The following is a 19,791-nucleotide window of genomic DNA, read 5'->3' as shown; positions in this document are numbered from 1 at the left end:
TGAAAAAACTAGACTAAACAAGCAGTTATTATGCTGTCAAAACACTTATCGCTTCCTTATAGTCCAAGAGATAGAGCCGAAATTTTGAACTGATCAGTAATATGACATTTCTCTATTGGAATATATTCATTGTAACTGGGTTAAGACTTTGCCTTACAGGCGGACGCCCCTAGTGGTACAGGGGGTGGCTATACAGGGATGAAGTTGTCATTTTTTTCGGAAAAATTAACGATCAATAATATGGCTGAAAATTTGCCCAGAGTAAGATCTTGGTATAACTAGACGAAATCCCAAAGGGCGGACGCGAGAGTGGATACATAAGGTGTGGCGGACAGGGGTAAAATTGAAATTTTTTGGGGAAAAATTAACGATAAGTAATATGTCCGCCATTTTCATGGCTCATTATTTAGCCCCTAAAAACTTTAAATCCAAAAGGGCGGATAACTGGGTTGGTACAGAGAGCCACAAAACGGGGTCAAATGTACCATTTGCCTGCGCATTTTAGGTCTCGGTAACAATTTTCAAACTGATTTTATTATGATATTTTTATACAGATTGATTTGAAAATTTGTATGCTCACTTCTGTTACTATTCTGAGAAGCGTCAAGTAGAGTTTTCCTCAAAATTTTCCAAAAAAATTTCCGTAAATGAAAATTTTCGTAATTTTTTGAGGTAAAATCTAATTTGTAGAATCTTTTCGATTTTCTGTAAGTTATACCATGATTTGTTTTCCAAAAATATTCAAACGATTTTTCCGATAAGAAAAAAAAAATTTAGAAAAACTTTTCTAAAACATTTGATAAAACTCTACGTCATCGTCTGAATCTTTTATAGAATATTTTGTAGTTTTAAAATGATATTATGATAATGTTTTTTTTTCAAACTAAAGTCATATTTACTTTACAAATCACATTTTTTTCTTAAATATAAATATTTTACGAATTAATTTTTAATTGAATAACGGCCGGTTTCCGAAACGTTATTCAAATCTCTGATCATCTAACCGAGCTGTCAGATTTGATCAACTGTTAACCAGCGACCAGTTTCTGAAACGTTAATTATCTTAAAATTACATGATCGTAGAAATCGATTATCTGACATACGATTTGGTATCGATATTGTCACAATCGGCTGTCATCCTTCAATATTTCAATTATTCTAACCAAACTTATCTAAAATAATAAATAATATATTAACTTGTATCAAAGAATATAGACACATTGTAGTTAAATAATAAATTAAATAGTATTGTAGTAAATAATAATAATAATGAGCAGTCCTAGAAAAAATTATACCGAGAGAGAGAAATGTTTGCTCTTAAGTATAATTGAAAAGTAAGTATAAAATTATAGTAGTTACAGAAAAAATTTTTAATTATATTTTTTTTTAGATACAAGAATCTAATAGAGAACAAGTGTACTAATGCTTTGTCGACAAGCGAAAAAAATGCAGCCTGGGAAAAAGTAATGTTGGAATTCAACGCCAGCGCTGAATCTCCAAGAACTGCAAAGCAGTTAAACACTGCCTATTTAAATTTGAAGAGGGCCACTCGCCAAAATATAGCACAAGAAAACGTAAGTGTAAAAATCTTTCCATTTATGTACAGCTAAATGAATTGATTACATTTTAGATTAAAAAATATACTGACCAGAAGATTTTGGACCAATTAAGGAAGGATGAGATTGCAGACAAAGTAGGTGTAAATCTTTTTAACATCATATAAATAGTATTACACTAGTTCTGAGTGGGATGTCTTTATAAAAATTTCATGTAGCCCACCTAGTGTTAACTAAATAGTAGTGTTTCTTAATCAGTAGTGAATTGTTTTCAGAAAGAAATACATGCAACAGGTGGTGGCACATTTAAGCCACGTTTAACAGAGGTAGGTGCACAAATGTTGGGATTAATTGGAAACCAAATCCAACCTTTAACCAATAGTTGTGACAGTGCATCTGCTTACTTTACATGTGGTAAGTTCTTATTTGATTCAATTATTTAAATAAAAGCAACTAAATCTAAATTAACCCATTAATGACCAACCAATGAAAAACATTAATTTTTTCAAATTTTTTATTGAAACTTCTTAAAAATATCTAACTAAGACAGGTTTATAATTTTTTAACTGACAATTAACAATAACAATATTTTTTGTATGAATATAGATAAATATATAGTATGACTTTTGCATAACCTACATTTCTTTTGTGTACTTGTATCATTCCTTCTAATCAAATGACCAGTGTTGTCAAATCTTACATCATCAGGCAAACTATCTTTGGATAGATGTCCATAACATGAGTGAGAAGCCAGTTCGGAGTTCACAGTTCCATAATAACGTTTAAATTTCATAAGATAATGCAAGTGATCAAAATTATAATTGTGACATTTTATATCATTTGCTATATTGTAAATCTTCCAGTCATTTACAGGCCTTCCCCGAATGAACTCTTGCATAGGTGACATCCAAAATATAGTACCATTTTCTGGTGTGTTGAAAGGTTGTGTTCGAATATACCAAATTGTAAAAATTTTCTATTCGTCATGTCAAAGATAGGAGTAAGTTTGACAAAATTATTATCTTGGTATAATTGAGTATTATCACACAAATGAATATTTTGTTTGATTGATCGAAATTTATTTCTAGACTGATTTCCCTTAAATCCCTTGTTTTTATCTTGTGACAAATACATGTTACATTGTGGCAAAGTATGATAGCACAATAATATGCAGATATTGATAAAATATGTCAGTTCAGGGTGCATAGACGCACCTTTAGCTGTTAATGGGTTAAGTAATTCAATTTAAAACTATTTATATTTTTTTTTATTTTTATAGTTACACAAGATGTTGAAGTAGAGGTTAACAACTTTCAAGAAATAGAAAACAGGGATTTGTCTGGCAGTCAGTGCTCCTCTGCAGCACCATCCACATCTGCTGTGCTGCCAAATACAACCAATAAGAAGAGGCTATCTAAAAAAAAAAAAAAATTAGGAAGTGAATCTTTAAAAAGAATGTTTTATAAAAAAAAATTGGAAGGTGCAGTTATAGAAAAACGGACAAAATTAATTAATCATAGTAATGAGTTGAAAAAAAAATATCCTAGATTTAGAACTAAAAATAAAAACTTTACAATATGAAAATTTAAAACATTAAAAATTTTGTCTTGTAGCTTTGTAATTCAATTTACTATTTTTATTGGGAAATAAGCCACAATTCTACTTTAAAACAAGTTGTTTTGACATTTCGATTTCTACTTCAGAAAGCGTTCACAAAATACAAAACATTAATAAACTAAACAAATTATGTTTTTTGTTACTTGCTGAACAATTCTTATAAAAATTTAATTTTATATAACTTATTCATGTAGACAATTCAGACATATATTATACATTTTAAAGTAGATGACTTTAAAATGATATTGTCAATATTTTTGAGTTGTGTTCCTGGGACAACTTTATTCAAAAATAGTTATTTAAAAATAACTTCATATGTATCTTATTTAAAAACTGAAATGATGTACCCTCTATATGTTATAGACTTATTAATAATTATATTTAATATTTAAATAAACTTGTTTTAAAGTAGAATTGTAGCTTATTTCCCAATAAAATTCCCAATAATATTTATTATGTGAATAAAGTAATATAAGTAATAAATCAAATTGTGTTTTCAAAGTTTATGTACCCACCTATTGAAATGAGTTGTTACTAGAGATGAACGCATAATTGTATTCTCATTTCTTCCAGCAATCTCACACATCTCCTCAGGAATAGAAGCTTCAACATCTATTATATCATCAATGTTGTCATTGTGACTGAGAGATATATTATGCAATACAGCACAAGCCACAACAATGTTCATGGCTGTATCTAATTTTACCCGTAGCCCCATAGACAGGCAAGGAAAACGCCTTTTTAGTACCCCAAAACATCTTTCTATAGGATTTCTTGTGGCCACTTGTGCTCTATTGTAAGCTTCCTCGCCATTTGTTCTGGGCTGCAAAAATGGGGTCAACAGGTAACTTCGGCAAGGGTATCCACTATCTCCTAAGAGAAAGTCATTCCCATACACACCACTTTCAAAATCTGCACGTACATGGCTATCATTAAATATAGTTGTATCATGTACAGAACCAGGCCATCTACAAATGATATCTTGAATTCTCAGCTGTGCATCACATATTGCTTGTGTGTTTAAAGAAAAGTAACCTTTTCTATTTCTGAACAGTTCTGCTGTTGGGCCTCCAATTGACTGAATTTTTATGTGTGTACAATCAACAGCACCAATTACATTTGGAAAATTAGCCAATGCATAAAAACCAGATTTAACACTTATGCGCTCCTCTGCTGTTGCAGGCATCTTTATAAAAACTGGTCTTAATCTAGCTATAGCAAGAGATATTCTCTTGATGATGCGACATGCTGTTGATTTGTGCACTCTTTATTATCAGCTACAGTCAGTTGAAACCCTCCAGTTGCATAAAAGCTGATTGTCAACAATATCTGCTCAATGGCACTAATAGATTTGTTGCGTTTGGTTGTTGGTTCTATATTATCTATTAGTCCTACTAATTCTGTCACAACTCCTTTAGACAGTCTGTATCGTTTTTTAAATTCAGTATCATTGTAGTGTGTCATAGGATTCATCCTGGTTCTGCGATTAACTATAGGGACGGCATTCTCCTCCTCGCTCGACAATGAAAAATCAGAAATGTCAGAAGTGTCCATAATCTACAAGTTAAAATAAATATTTTTTTTACAAAAGAGCCTTATTTTTATTGAATAATATGACTTACCTTATTTACAGATTTATTTTGTAACAATTTGTTTTGGGTATTTATTAATTACACTATATTTAATTTTAAAAATCTAAATTATAATTAAATAACTAATAATTATAATTAAAAACTAAAAAACTCTTTATTTAATAACTATTTAACCTATATAATAACTAAAAAACTCTATTTAATAACGAAAAACTCTATTTAATAATTAAAAACAACTCTTTATAAATATTAACAGCCCTTTAATCACCCAATAACCTCAAATTAGATGACAGTCGTTTTTGATCGCCGTTTGACATGCGAAACTAGTTAATCGGCGTTTCAGAAACTCAAAACACTTATAATCGACTGTTAACTAACGATTAATCGCATGTTAAATCAGGTGATCGACCGTTGTTGAATGTAGTTTGATTGACGTTTCTGAAACTCAAAATGTGTTTAATCAACGATTAACCATCGATTACATAATTTTTGAGATGATCATCCTTTCGGAAACCGGCCGTAAATGTTTGATATTTGATATTTTATTAAATTAAAGTAATTTTATAATGTTAACTATTAAATATTTTTGGTATAACAAATAGTAATTTTACTTATTTTTTATTACAATAAAAAGGTTTTTAAATTTATATTGCATAAATAATGATTGTTCAGATATAAGAAAAATTTGATTTATTATTACATTAATAATCAGTTAAATATATTATTTCTATTTATCAATAGGTAAAATTCAATTTGTATAATTCCTTTAACATTTTACAAATATTTATTAATAAAAATCAATTTAATAGTGGAATTATCAACTTTCAAATTGATTGAATTTTTTTTCATTAGTTAATTATAATTTTACAAATTCTGTTTGGACATTAATTTTGCATCATTATTATTTTAAAATATTAAAATAATAATGATGCGCGTTCATTTAGATCAGTAATTCTAGACGCATGCGCTAAATGTAATAAGTATCAAGATGCTTTTATTCAACTTGGTGAAACTGACTTCGATTGTAATGAAGTTTTTGAAACCTTAGAAACTTTCATATGTCACTTATATGGAACAGGACAGACGAGAACGATTCCAAAAAGAAAAGTAAACGATGTCAGAGTTTCACTTTTTAACCGGCAGTATAAGTTGCATGATGTGAACGAGCCTTAAAAAAAAACTAAAAAATTTCGATGCTTCAAGCTTACCACCATGTCAAGATGAATTACACCAACATCTACTGCGAGCTCATTATATTCCAAATATTTGGACAAATGCTCATAAAAAAGTACCAACAGAATTGATTGTTGAAGAACATGGTTGGGAGTTTGAAGATGAAACATATAAATTCAAATGATTTAGTGGACCTCAGATGCCAGAATCAGTTCGAGAAGTGGTGATTGAAAATGAAGCAGATAATGAATGTGATATTATTGAAAGTGAAAGTGACGAAGATGATGAATGTGATGACATCAATGAGAGTGAGAAAAATGACGAAATTTTTAAAGTTTTTCTAAATTTTTTTTTCTTATCGGAAAAATCGTTTGAAAATTTTTGGAAAATAATCATGGTATAACTGACAGAAAATCGAAAGGATTCTACAAATTAGATTTTACCTCAAAAAATTACGAAAATTTTCATTTACGGAAATTTTTTTGGAAAATTTTGAGGAAAACTCTACTTGACGCTTTTCAGAATAGTAACAGAAGTGAGCATACAAATTTTCAAATCAATCGGTATAAAAATATCATAATAAAATCAGTTTGAAAATTGTTACCGAGACCTAAAATGCGCAGGCAAGTGGTACATTTGACCCCGTTTTATGGCTCTCTGTACCAACCCAGCTGTCCGCCCTTTTATATTTAGAGTTTTTAGGGGCTAAATAATGAGCCATGAAAATGGCGGACATATTACTTATCGTTAATTTTTCCCCAAAAAATTGCAACCTCACCGCTGTCCGCCACCCCTTATGTATCCACTCTCGCGTCCGCCCTTTGGGATTTCGTCTAGTTATACCAAGATCTTACTCTGGGCAAATGTTCAGCCATATTATCGATCGTTAATTTTTCTGAAAAAAATTACAACTTCATCCCTGTATAGCCACCCCCTGTACCACGAGGGGCGTCCGCCTGTAAGGCAAAGTCTTAACCCAGTTACAATGAATATATTCCAATAGAGAAATGTCATATTACTGATCAGTTCAAAATTTCGGCTCTATCTCTCCGACTATTAGGCAAGCTCCTCTTTCCTTTAAAGGGGACAGATAGTTGAACGATATTTTATACAATGTCTATCATCGGGTATGGATTTATTTTTATCCAAGTTTTATATTGGTCCAATATTTCAAATGCAGTTCAAACAGACATATATTAAATTGTATGTTCCGTTTTAAATTGGTTCAATCTGTATATCGACAATCTAATAACAACACTTGCCTGAGAGTTTTGGCAACACTGATCTCCATAAGCTCAATGTTATTTTCTTAACTTGAAACAAAGTATAGTAACATTAAAATATGTATATTTGACATTTCGATTTCCACCTTGGAAATCGTTTTCGCGGGTAACATTGTGGTTAATTCCCATTAAACATAGTAAATAATACAGAAATGTTACAAGACAATAATTTCATAACTATATCAAAGAGAGAAAGGTCAGCACCAACTAGATTATTTATATTACAAGAGGCGAGAGCGTTAGTGAGATTCGTCTGATAACCGAGGGAAAAGGTCAGTCGATTATCTATATACTTCATATAAGGACATTTTTAACTTTATCTTTCCTGGAAATAATGACTGTTTACTTTCGGGTATTAACAGCAGTAACAGAACACATCATTATTAATTTCTACAGATAAATATGTTGTAAATGTCAAAATCATCAAAATCTATGTACCTTGTGAAGTCTGTTGATCGTCTGATGGCAAAAATCAACAGGTTCTCGATTAGCTGACTATTAAAGTCAAACATTTGAAATAAAATACGATTTATCGGAGTTCCCAAAAAAAGACAGCTAATACGAGACCTTTAGGCTAAGCTTTACCACTTACTACCATAACATTGATACGTTAAGCTATTTTGCGATGCATACATTCAATTTTTATTTTATGTTTTTAAGTTGTTTACAGTCAGTTGCACAAACATCATGTTATCAAGTGATTATATTGTTTCAATGTTAATAAAATATAAATATAAGGTGTCTCAGAGTATATATTAGTATTTAAACCCTACGTCGACCCTGGTCCGTGGAAATGGTACTTCGACCGTGTCGTCGACACGTGCCGATTTCAGCTACCATGGAAGCATTGGCGAAGACACAGCGTGCCTATATGGATGGGGAGAGTTTTAAAGCCAATGATTTTTATACAGTTGCTCGGTGGCATTTTTGTGCGTTTAAGGTGGAATTTCGCAACAAGCGAAGATATATAGTAACCGCCACGCTTGTAGACACACGGGGACATCGAGTTGATACAGTCCTGGACCCTTCCCCTTGTTGCACAGCTTACTTTTATAGCGAGACGTAAACAGTTCATCAAAGTAAATAATGAGACTAGCAAAAACGCTAGACAAGGCAAAAGTTCTAGTTCATTTGGAAAAATATTCATATGAGATATCCCAAAATAAGGTTAAAGAGGTGTTAAAATTTTTTTAAACAAATTATAACAATGAATTTTTTCGGAACGGATAAACTTTTTTTGAATTTTTTGGACCATTCTGAACAAGATGGGTCTCTTGTAATTTTTCTGTTAAACTTGATTGTTTTCGAGTTATAAACAATTTAAAACTGAAAAAACACAAAATTACGATTTTCAAGTCTCAAAAACATAATTAAAAAATATTCTTCTGAATTCACCAAGAACCTAAATTCAAGTTCAAAACTTGTTCTACCATTTACCGATAAGTATTTTGGGCTAATTTAATTTTAAAACATTATTTTTTAATCGTTAATGAAGCACTTATGACAGGACGGGCTCTCGGGCTGCGGAATTATAAGAGAGAGAAACAAGATCTATGGCATACATTTTTGCTGGTTTGAATTCTCATTATATAAATGAGCGCCCGCCTTCTCATGCGTGGTTCATTAACCATTAAAAACAATGTTTTAAAATAAAATAAGCCCAGAATTTTCAATGGAAGCTGATAGAAGAAGTCTTCAACTTGAATTTAGGTACTTGGTGATTTCAAAAATAATATTTTTTACTTGTGTTTTTAAGCATTGAAAATCGTCATTTTGCGTTTTTTCCATTAATAATTAAAAACAATGTTTTAAAATAAAATAAGTTCAGAATTTTCATGGGAGCTGATAGAAGAGAAAAGTCTTCCGTTAAGAACGCGAATAGTGGAATGTTATTCTAGTACTTTATTATTTTCTTTAATTTAACAATATAGGGGTCACACTTTCAAGTAGGTGAAAACGTTCAACATTTTTATTGTTTCCCCTTTCCATTAAGATAGCTAAAATACACGGATGAGCCTATCCTTCAATAAAAATATCCAGATTTTACCAGTAGTTTAACAAATGACAATGGTTTAATAATTTAGTATGTTAAAAGATATTGTTTCAAAAGTTATAAAATAAATTATATTCAGTCTACTCTGAAAATTTTTGAAAATTTTAGGCATCTCGAGCGAAACAGTATTTTAACCATGATTAAGCCGTTGGACTACAATAAAGATTCACAATCAAAATGTAGATAGAGAGTCTAATGATAAAACGAAGGAAAATGATTCTTTAAAGCTACCGAATAATGGTATACACCTTCCAAAACTAAATTTTGAAATTATGGAGATAAATGCAGTGAATAAGCCATTATTTTGTTTTGTGAAACTAAAGCTCAAAATTAATTTTCTCTCTTTGAGTACCTTCATTTCTGTTTTTGATTAAAAAATTTGGTTCAAATAAAAAAACTACAAATATACTAGCAAAAGAAAGTTAATGAACTAATAATAGCATAATGTTTAAAATGGAAAATATTATTTAAACTCTGAATTAGAAATACATTTTTCACAGGTGATACTGTAACAGCATTCCACGAGCAGGAGTATTTTGGTGTTCCAACTAAGCAGGTACAATCGACTTAAGTTCCTTGTGATGGTCCCCTATAGGTAATTAAAAATGAGACATCGGAGAAATCAATTTCAGTTCCTGGTCATGGTCCCGTATTTGTGGGTAAAAATATGATACCGGAAGCGGTATCTGATGGACTACGAAGAATCAATTTTAATTCCTCGTGATGGTCCAGTAGTTGGTAGGTAAAAATGGCATACCAGAAGCCTTGCTCGATGAAACTTCGGAAAACGCTTCCGATGAGAATTCGGAAGACTTGTCCTCAGACACAACTGTTGTTCGAAAAGTCATCAGAAAGGTTAGTGAAGATCAGTCCAAAAATTTGCAACACTATCAAAGCAAAAGCCTTATTCGCTCTCAACCAAAGTATTACTAAAAACAGTGTTGATCAGGAAGAAACTCTACAAGATATTTTAGATGATAATATGAACAACGAAACTAAATCCTTTTGTGGTAAACGGAGTAAGAAACCAAATATTTCTAAATGGAATAGGTCCGTACATAAAGAAAAAAGAAAAAGGGCGTATATGTTGGCATTAAAAAAGTAGAAGGTAAATGGAAATATGGTACTACGAAGCCTGCAAAAAACCTTAAGAAAACATTGTTATTGTTTTATGAGTAAAAAAAGCAATGAAATAAACTGCAACTTCTTTTTGGAAGATGTCAGACTAGAACTGTTCTGAAGTTTTTGGAAAAATATGGGCTGACAAGAAAGGCAAATACATATGGACGACATGGCTGTGTGACGACGAGCTTTAACTACCTATATATCGGAATCTACTTACACGATATTTATGAAAATTGGTTTATGGGGGTTTCAAGTATATATATACATATATTTTTAAAATTCTTGTGCTTTTCCGGGTTTGACTACGCGTTAACTTGGTTTTTTGCAAAAAACATTGTTTTGACGTTTCTCCTCGAACATCAGAAGGAAACAGAACTAATTTGATTTGTGTGACCTTGCCGGAATGTCATCAAAACAATGTTATTTCTAAAAACCAAAACAATTTAACGCGGTGTCAAACCCGGAAAACCACAGAAATCACATATAGCTCCCGCGGAAACTTTAATCCAATATATATATATATATATATATATATATATATATATATATATATATATATATATATATATATATATATATATATATATATAAAGTAAAAGTAATGGCATGTCTCGCAAAACAGAAAACCAAAAATGTTATATCGATGGAAGGCAACCGTATATACGTATTTCTGACTATTCTTTTACTCTGTCTTTTACTTTTAAGGGTCTTCTAATTCTAATGCCACAAATTGGTTGCATTGCTCCTGTAGTGATCCTTTCCTAAGTTAATATGCTCCTTTTCTAACTTGGCTGCACTGTACTGAACACGACCAATAGTCAGAAATACGTATATACGGTTGCCTTCCATCGATATACAATTTTTGGTTTTCTGTTTTGCGAGACATGCCATTACTTTTTACTTTTATTATTCACTCGCATTATCCTTTTCCCTCTATATATATATATATATATATATATATATATATATATATATATATATATATATATATATATCACTATTACCTAATTTTCACTTTTGCCTTTTGCCGGACTATTATTTACAGACTTTTCGGATTTGGCACTTTGTGTCCGCCGATTTGCAGACTATCACATAATTTACTCACTGCATATTAACATCATCCTGATCTTTTCTATCATCGCTATCACTTTCATTACTGTCCCTGTCATCCGTCACATTTATTACCACAGGATCAATATCGTCCATCAACCCGTCAATAACACAAAATTTTTGCTCTTCCTTAATAGAAAGTTTACAATAATTTTTAAAGTTTTCTACTGTTACTATACCAAATGCATTTCTTATTAATCTTTCCATAGCGGCGGTCTTAACCTCTGTGTTATGTGAGGCAACATGTCTTTTTATGTATTTTTCTTTGTATGTGTTTACAACTTCAATGAGCTTTGATTTTTACTTTTATTCACTCGCATTATCCTTTTCCCTCTATATATATATATATATATATATATATATATATATATATATATATATATATATATATATATATATATATATATATATATATAAATGTTTTGGATGGGTTGGAGTCAATAAAAGGGGCTATTGGTTAACTATTTATTATCTCGAGCTTTCAATTGTGTTTACAATTATTATCAAGAGCTGCTAAAAAAGACAAAATATCTTACAAAGTTGAACTTTGTAAGATATTTTGTAAAATATTTTGTAAAAATTTGTTAACTCACCAAATAAAATTAGTTTGGTTAAAAAAAAACTAATTTTATTTGGTGAGTTAACAAAAACTTTTTTTTCTTTCTAGTTCAACTTTGTTAGATATTTTGTCTTTTTTAGCAGCTCTTGATAATAATTGTAAACACAATTGAAAGCTCGAGATAATAAATAGTTAACCAATAGCCCCTTTTATTGACTCCAACCCATCCAAAACATTTATATATTTTTTCCAAACGAGTCACAAGTACTTCTTTTTTCTTACTCTTATATATATATATATATATATATATATATATATATATATATATATATATATATATATATATATATATATATATATATATATATATATATATATATATATATAAAGAAAAAAGGTCTTCGCTGACGACGTTAGAAAACGGAGCATTAAGGTTTATTGGGATACGCAGCGGTGAAATAAGTATATATATTAACTAATATTCAAGCTTTCGAAAATGTTTATTTTCATCTTCATCAAGTTGAGATTTGTTTTTCTTTGATGTTTTACCAATAGGTGACAATTTTAGGAACATCTCATTGAGTCTAATATTAAAAATTATATGTTGTAAGAAATTTTTTTTAAAATTGACAAATTGTTTTATAAACTGACACATAGGAACAAGACAAAAAAATCATTTTTTTTTAATTCTTAATTCTTAAAAATTAAATTCTTAAAAAAAAATTCTTACAACATATAATTTTTAATATCAGACTCAATCAATAAGATTTTCGTAAAATTGTCCCAATAACTTGTTCCTGAAGATGAAAATAAACCCTAAAGTTTCTAAAAACGAAACTATACCGCTGTTCAATCACAAATTAGTCCATTAACTTGTACTTTCACATTAATCTTAATTTCCTGAATTTTTATAGTTACACCGTGTATAATTGTGAAACATATCGATTAGAAACTTAATTACAGTTTGTTTAACTTCCCTCAAACTATATTATATTGCTAGGTATTGAGGAAATGCTTCCAATCATTTCCTCGGTTTAAAACATATTTGCGAGCTTTCAAAAGGTAAAGGCTTTTATAAACATTCTTGAGTTCATTAATTCCATATTTTTCGTATTTCCTTTTTTTTAAGAAAAAAAAGTTACATCTTTGGTTACAAGTGATAATTACATTTAAACTTAGGTCAAGTTTATACATACGTATCGAAATGCAAAAATTATACGCGCAACAAGAGGAACCAGGTCAAAATATAATTAAATTCTTAACTAATGTTAAAAAATTAAACAAAGGAAAAAGGACAAGAGACTATTTAAACATAAGGTTGCAGATACTTAAGGAATTGTATAGCGACTTTGAAGAGCTAAACACTGAAATTGAAGAAAAGAGTTCAAAAGATGATAAATATTTTACATCTAAATATTACGAGCAAGTACAAAAGAAATACGAGGAAGGAAAAAAGACGTTAGAGAAATTTATTAAAAATTCATAGTTTTCGACAAAAATTAGGAAGATGGAAATTAGGATGAAAAGGCTGCATGATTTATTGGAAGATGACGAAGATGATGAAGATATACAAGGGGATTTAAAATAAGAGGTACAAAAAATAGACGCTTTAATAATGGAAATAACTCTTAACAACGAACAGGATGCGCTAGAAGAAGGTGAAATAGAAAGATTTTACCTGATGAAAAGAAGAGTGCGGTCGATCATTAAAGAAAATATGAGATTGGAGGCGGAAGGATGCAAGAAAGAAAAAAATTTATTGCCTCCAGTAAAGGGTAATGCTACCCTCCATATTTGAGGGTAAATATGAATCATGGGTAACATGATTTGTTTAAACGTTTGATGACAACAACTAACTATCAAATGTGGAGAAAATGCAGTATCTAAAGACAAGCATCCGAGGAGAAGCAAGTAGAATAATACATTTAAACATCACTGAAGCAAACTACAGTGCTGCCTGGAAAATGTTGCAAGAGAGGTACGATAACCCAAGGATGAATCTATTTATATTAATAGACAATATACTTCAGGTTGCAGAAATAAAAGAAGCGCCAGTAAAGGCGCTGAAAATATTACATGCCCGTTTCCACGAATACTTAGAAGCGATTAGTGAACTAGGTGAACTCTTACAGCAAGGATTAGCATGTTAAGGTATAACGATAGTCCTGGAACCCTCTTATAGCAAGTATAAACATGTTAAAGTGGGACACGGAAACCAGTAGATTATACGAAACATCAATTCAAGATACTAGGAAAATTCTGACATTTAACTCAACACAGGAATTCCTCCAAAGAAGGTTCCAACCATTAGAGATGTTGGAAACAGAAAAGAAGAGGCCAGACCACAGACAACAGGCAAAGAAGAAGATATCCTGTGTGGTATGTCATGAAGAACATAAACTGTTCAAATGTACGAAGTTTGTAAGTCTATAAGTACGTAAAAAAAAACAAAATTTTAAAGAAAAAGCGATGGTGCGGTAGATGCGTACTGCACAAAAGGGAAGTACCACGTTATTCCTCTCATACATGTGCAGAATGTAATGAAGAGCATCATTAATTGCTACACATGTCAGAAGGTCGGTATGATAACAGAAGGAGACTACCAGAAAGTCACCAACTAGACCCAATGTTATATGGGCCAGAAGGTCAGTTTGATAACAGAAGGAATTCTGAAAACAGAAGCCCACAAAATAGACCCAATTCGAGTGGGACCAGAGGTGGCAACAGTTACGACGGATCGTCAAGTAATCATAATGAAGAAGTGCTACTTGTAACTGCATTAGTACGAGTAAGAGACTCAACGAGAAAACTCACAATTGATGAGAGCATTGATTGCCCCGGCTCGCCGTCATCATTCATTACAAAGCACGCCGCTATAAGTCTCGAAATAAAAATAAAGGCTGTCCACGCCCAGATATCTGGAATTGGCAATGAGGATCAAAGGCCGTTGAAATGGAGCGTGGCATTAAACTTACGAGCACATATCAAAAATTAATTTGAAATGAAGACCGAAGCACTTGTGCTACGAAAAATAACAAAGAATCTACCGGAGAAGGATATACAGATAAAAAAAGGAACCATGGGAACTTAGGCCGGGCAGAATCAAATTTTAATTATTAATTAAAAATTAATGAAACAGGTCCAATAGAGATTATGTTAAAAATATTGGGAGTTAGAAGAGCAGATCAAAGTAATACTCTTTCAGTAACGAAAAAGAGTGCGAAGAATATTATAAAATAACATTAAAACGGGATAAGGAAGGAAGATTTGAAGTTAAAATACCCTTCAGTTCTAATACAAGCCAAGGGAAAAAACAGCAAGCATGTGCGAGACTGCTGCAATTAGAGAAGAAATTTTAAAGAGACCTGGAAAAGGAGTACAAAAAATTTATGAAGGAATATGAAGACAGGACACCTGAAGTTGAATACAACAGAAACAGGAAATAAACAAGGGTATTACCTTCCTCATCATACAGTAGTAAAAGGTGATAGTAGCACACAACAACAAAATGCAGGGCTGTGTTTGACGCTTCCAGTAAAAGTTCAACAGGAATCAGTCTCTGTTCAAGATAGTGGCTGTATAATTATTAAAAAGGGGAAATGTCAAGGTTGCCAATAGTAATTAATAATTTTTCTGTGTCATCTCTGTGTGTGTCAAGCGAGAATAAAGAAGTCAGATCTTGAAATTCATTTTGTATAATTGTTAATATAAGAATTTTTCACATTACGAATAGATAAATCATCACATCATATCTAAGAAAAAGAACAAAACAAACATTGGTCCTTAGAGCTTCGGATATTTGTGCTATTCCACGCCATACAACCTACAAGATCCACGTTTGCCGACAACGTTGAACGAGACAGTCGCAGAAATACATCGAGTGCTCCTTTGCCCCAGGCTTCAAGTCAAGTATACAATCCGATTGAACACATACTGACGATTTCACTGGACGGGACATCGAATCATCAAAAATCATGGAAGTGAGCTTTTGTTCCTTACTTATCTGCCTTTCATTTCAATTTCCTAACTTATACTTCTTCAATCTTGAAATTTATTGTTCATTGTTAGTTTACTATACACATAACACATAATAGTTAAAACATTTAAATTTGAATTAAAATGGGGGATTTGCCTACGTTAAAAAAGATAAGAGCATCTCTTAAAGCGCGATTAACCTCATTTATTAAATTCATTGATAGGGACTCAACCCAAGGTGAGATGAATGAGCCAACTCGCGCTGAAATTGAATTGCGCATCGAAAACGCGAATAGTATTCATACTCAATATCAAGAAACTCAATTAAAAATAGAGAGTTTACTGGACGCAATAACTGAGGAAGAAATAAATTACAGAGAAACGTTCGAAACATCATTTTATTCAATTATAATTAAGGCAAAACAACTGTTGACAACAACCTCAGCTAGTGCCTCCAGTACATCTAGTCCTACTAGTGAACATTTTGCATCCAATCATACATATACAACCTCCAATATAAAACTTCCTTCTATTGAATTGCCAAAATTCAGTGGCAACATAGAAGAATGGTTAGATTTTCATGACTTATTTGATTCGTTAGTTATAAAAAATAATAGGATATCTGAAATACAAAAATTACATTATTTAAGAGCATGCATAACAGGTTCTGCTGAGAGAGTCATTGCTTCTATACCTCTCTCTGCTTCTAATTTTACTGTTACATGGAATCTTTTGGTTGAGAGATATTCTAACAAGGAATTGTTGTTGCGTAACCATATTAAAGCCATCTTCAATTTAAAGGCAATCAATAAAGAAGGTTCATTTTCAATCAGAAATTTAATTGATCAATTTTGTAGCAATCTTAGAGCTTTGGAGGCATTAGAACAACCAGTCGAACATTGGGATGCCCTTCTTAAATATATTCTTTTGGAAAAATTAGATTCTGAATCTGTGAAAGAATGGGAGAAGGCCAACAATGGTAAAGTCAGTCAAGTTTCGGACCTCATATATTTCCTAAAAACGAAGGCAGATACTCTAGAAAGATATAATCTAAATAAACCCAATATTCAAGGGACTTCTGTCAATAATCATGTCAAATTCAGACACAACAGTACCAAGGCTCTTGTAAGTACAAAATCTTCTTTTCTTTCTTGTCCTTTATGCAACCAGCAACACAAACTGGTTCACTGTAGTCAATTTCATTCATTAGACATTCCTGCCCGTATCAATAAAGTACGTAGGTTTAAATTATGCTTGAATTGTCTGCATTCTGGACATTAACAAGCTACGTGCAAATATGGCGAATGTAAGAAATGTAACCAGAAACTCTTCTCCATGAATTTATTGAAAATCCACTAAATCCATTGTCTCAGTTTAATGATCAAGTAGTTGTTTCTTAGAGTAGCCCTCAGACACTTTCTAATACTTCTCAAAATCAACAAATCCTTCTATCAACGGCTGTTGTCCAAGTTCGTGACTATTTAGGGGTTGCTCATAATTGTAGAGCTCTTTTAGATAGTGGAGCTCAATCTAATTTTATCACATCAAGTTTAGTTGATTTGCTGGGTATTTCAAGGGAGTAGGTTAACATTTTTGTAGTGGGTATCGCTCATGTTTCTTCTAAAATAAATCACAAATGCAATATTGTTATTAACTCTTTACAATCTATATATTCTTTCCCCCTAGAGGGTTTAATCATTCCACAAATATGTGGACAACTTCCAGTTTGTCAAATTTATGCATCTTCGTTGCCCATACCTGCAAATATTCGTTTATCAGACCCAAATTTTCATACTCCTTCGGAAGTAAGTATTCTGATCAGTGCTAGTATTTTTTGGGACCTGCTATGTGTGGGTCAGGTCAAGTTAGGTCTTGAAAAACCCATACTTCAGAAAACTAGATTAGGGTGGATCATTTCTGGTCCTTTAATAAATACCAGGGTGAATAGTCAGCAATCTACCATATGTGGATTATCACACAATATCGAAACTGACGGCCTTTCTAGGTTTTGGGAGATTGAGGAGTGCTCAGGTACTAAACTTCAGTCTCCAGAAGAGTTATTGTGCGAGGAGCACTTCAAATTAACCTTTAGGAGAAATTTGGATGGTCGGTTCATTGTGTCCATTCCTTTTAAGTCACAGGTTGACTCTTTGGGAGAATCCAGATCAATAGCTCAAAGAAGGTTCTATAGCTTAGAAAAAAGGCTTCTTAATGATCCTATCATGAAGGAGCAGTATGTTGCATTTATGGAGGAATACTTGTCTTTTGGCCACATGTCAAGAGTTACTGATTGTACTTTGCCAGTATATAGTTATTACTTTCCTCATCACGGGGTGATGAAGCAGGACAGTCTCACTACAAAACTCAGAGTAGAGTTCGATGGTTCCTGTCCGTCATCATCTGGTCATTCGCTCAACGATCTTCAGATGGTAGCTCCCGTCATGCAGAATGATCTGATATCTATCCTGTTGAGATTTAGAAGGTATTCATTTGTTGCATCTGCGGACATTGCCAAAATGTACCGCCAAATTCTTATTGATGATACTCAACGGTGTCTCCAAAGAATCTTATGGAGAAATCATCCGAAAGATCCTCTTCATTTATATGAATTAAATACAGTTACTTATGGCTCTACGTCAAGTAGTTATCTAGCCACTAGATGTCTCTATCAGCTATCATTAGAGCATTCTGATACATTCACTCAAGCTTCTAAAATCATAGCTGAAGACTTCTATGTTGACGACTTGTTAACTGGTTCTGATTCGTTAGAGGTAATCCTTAATTGTAAACAAGTCTCTGAAATTCTTTCAAAAGGTTGCTTCCCACTTAGAAAGTGGACGTCAAACAATTCTTCATTTCTTAAGTCCATCCAGGAATCTATTTCATTAGACACTTCCTTTCTTTTTGGTGCCAATGAAAACACAAAGACACTTGGGTTACAATGGTGCTCTAGTTTAGATTCATTGTTCTATTCTATTGATTCAAATGTTACTCCCAAAATTATCACTAAAAGATCAATACTTTCTAGTATTGCTCAAATATTCGACCCTTTAGGTCTCTTAAGTCCATCAATCATTAAAGTCAAAATCCTTATGCAACTCCTTTGGTTAGAGAAGTTAGACTGGGATGAAGGAGTGTCATTGCATATTCAGTCTGAGTGGTTATCTTTCAGAGATCAGTTGCATGAGTTGAATAAATTGCAAATTCAAAGAAATGTAGTTCTTCCTAATTCTGTTCTTATTGAAATGCACGGATTCTGTGACGCAAGCGAAGTTGCTTATGGCGCAGCCATATATATTCGCAGTGTTGATAAAAAGGGTAACATTTTTATAAATTTACTTTGTGCTAAAAGCAAAGAAGCTGAGCGTACCTCGCCTGGAACTTAGCGGAGCTTTGATCTTATCACGTCTTTCTAAAATGGTTATTACTTCTTTGAATATTCAGTTCAATAAGATTTTTCTGTGGTCTGACTCAACCATTACCTTGGGCTGGATAAAAACTTCGTCACATGTACTAAAAACTTTCGTTGGTAATCGTGTTTCAGAAATTCAGTCCAACACAGATCCCGAAAATTGGAGACATGTACCTACGGATTGTAACCCTGCTGATTTACTCTCTCGAGGAATTGAACCTCAGGTTCTAAGCTCTTGTTCATTTTGGTGGCACGGCCCATCATTCTTGCTAGATTCTCCTGAAACTTGGCCAGTTCAAGTATCTTTTGATAAAGAAAAACTTCCAGAGCTTAAAA

General features: G+C 32.0%; 2 protein-coding genes across 9 annotated transcripts in view; one reads left to right on the top strand and one right to left on the bottom strand.

The window, feature by feature from the left end:
• Positions 1-19,791, bottom strand: part of Pfk (ATP-dependent 6-phosphofructokinase) — a 314,693-nt gene that overhangs the window by 156,701 nt on the left and 138,201 nt on the right. For 4 of the 8 annotated variants that reach the window (XM_072543581.1, XM_072543583.1, XM_072543585.1 and 1 more), the window contains exon 11: positions 7,660-7,680. The exons of the other annotated variants lie outside the window; for them this stretch is intronic. In XM_072543581.1, the coding sequence (XP_072399682.1) occupies positions 7,660-7,680 (21 nt within the window). The remainder of the gene's footprint in view (positions 1-7,659; positions 7,681-19,791) is intronic. 8 annotated transcript variants of the gene reach the window in all.
• LOC140450146 (uncharacterized) lies at positions 1,207-3,507 on the top strand. The gene is made up of 5 exons (XM_072543592.1): positions 1,207-1,334; positions 1,391-1,574; positions 1,631-1,693; positions 1,832-1,970; positions 2,836-3,507. The coding sequence occupies exons 1-5, from the start codon at positions 1,270-1,272 to the stop codon at positions 3,135-3,137; spliced, it is 753 nt and encodes a 250-aa protein (XP_072399693.1). The 5' UTR covers positions 1,207-1,269; the 3' UTR covers positions 3,138-3,507.

Source organism: Diabrotica undecimpunctata, chromosome 9, assembly GCF_040954645.1.
Source record: "Diabrotica undecimpunctata isolate CICGRU chromosome 9, icDiaUnde3, whole genome shotgun sequence".
In the NCBI taxonomy this organism is placed as follows: domain Eukaryota; kingdom Metazoa; phylum Arthropoda; class Insecta; order Coleoptera; family Chrysomelidae; genus Diabrotica; species Diabrotica undecimpunctata.
The sequence above is the reverse complement of the archived record's forward strand: the minus strand, read 5'-3'. Positions and strand labels throughout refer to the sequence as shown.

Coding starts and splice junctions, on each gene's coding strand:
- LOC140450146 (XM_072543592.1), top strand. CDS start 1,270: ATGAGCAGTCCTAGAAAAAATTATACCGAGAGAGAGAAATGTTTGCTC. Junction 1,335..1,390: donor CTCTTAAGTATAATTGAAAA/GTAAGTATAAAA, acceptor ATTTTTTTTTAG/ATACAAGAATCTAATAGAGA. Junction 1,575..1,630: donor AAAATATAGCACAAGAAAAC/GTAAGTGTAAAA, acceptor ATTACATTTTAG/ATTAAAAAATATACTGACCA.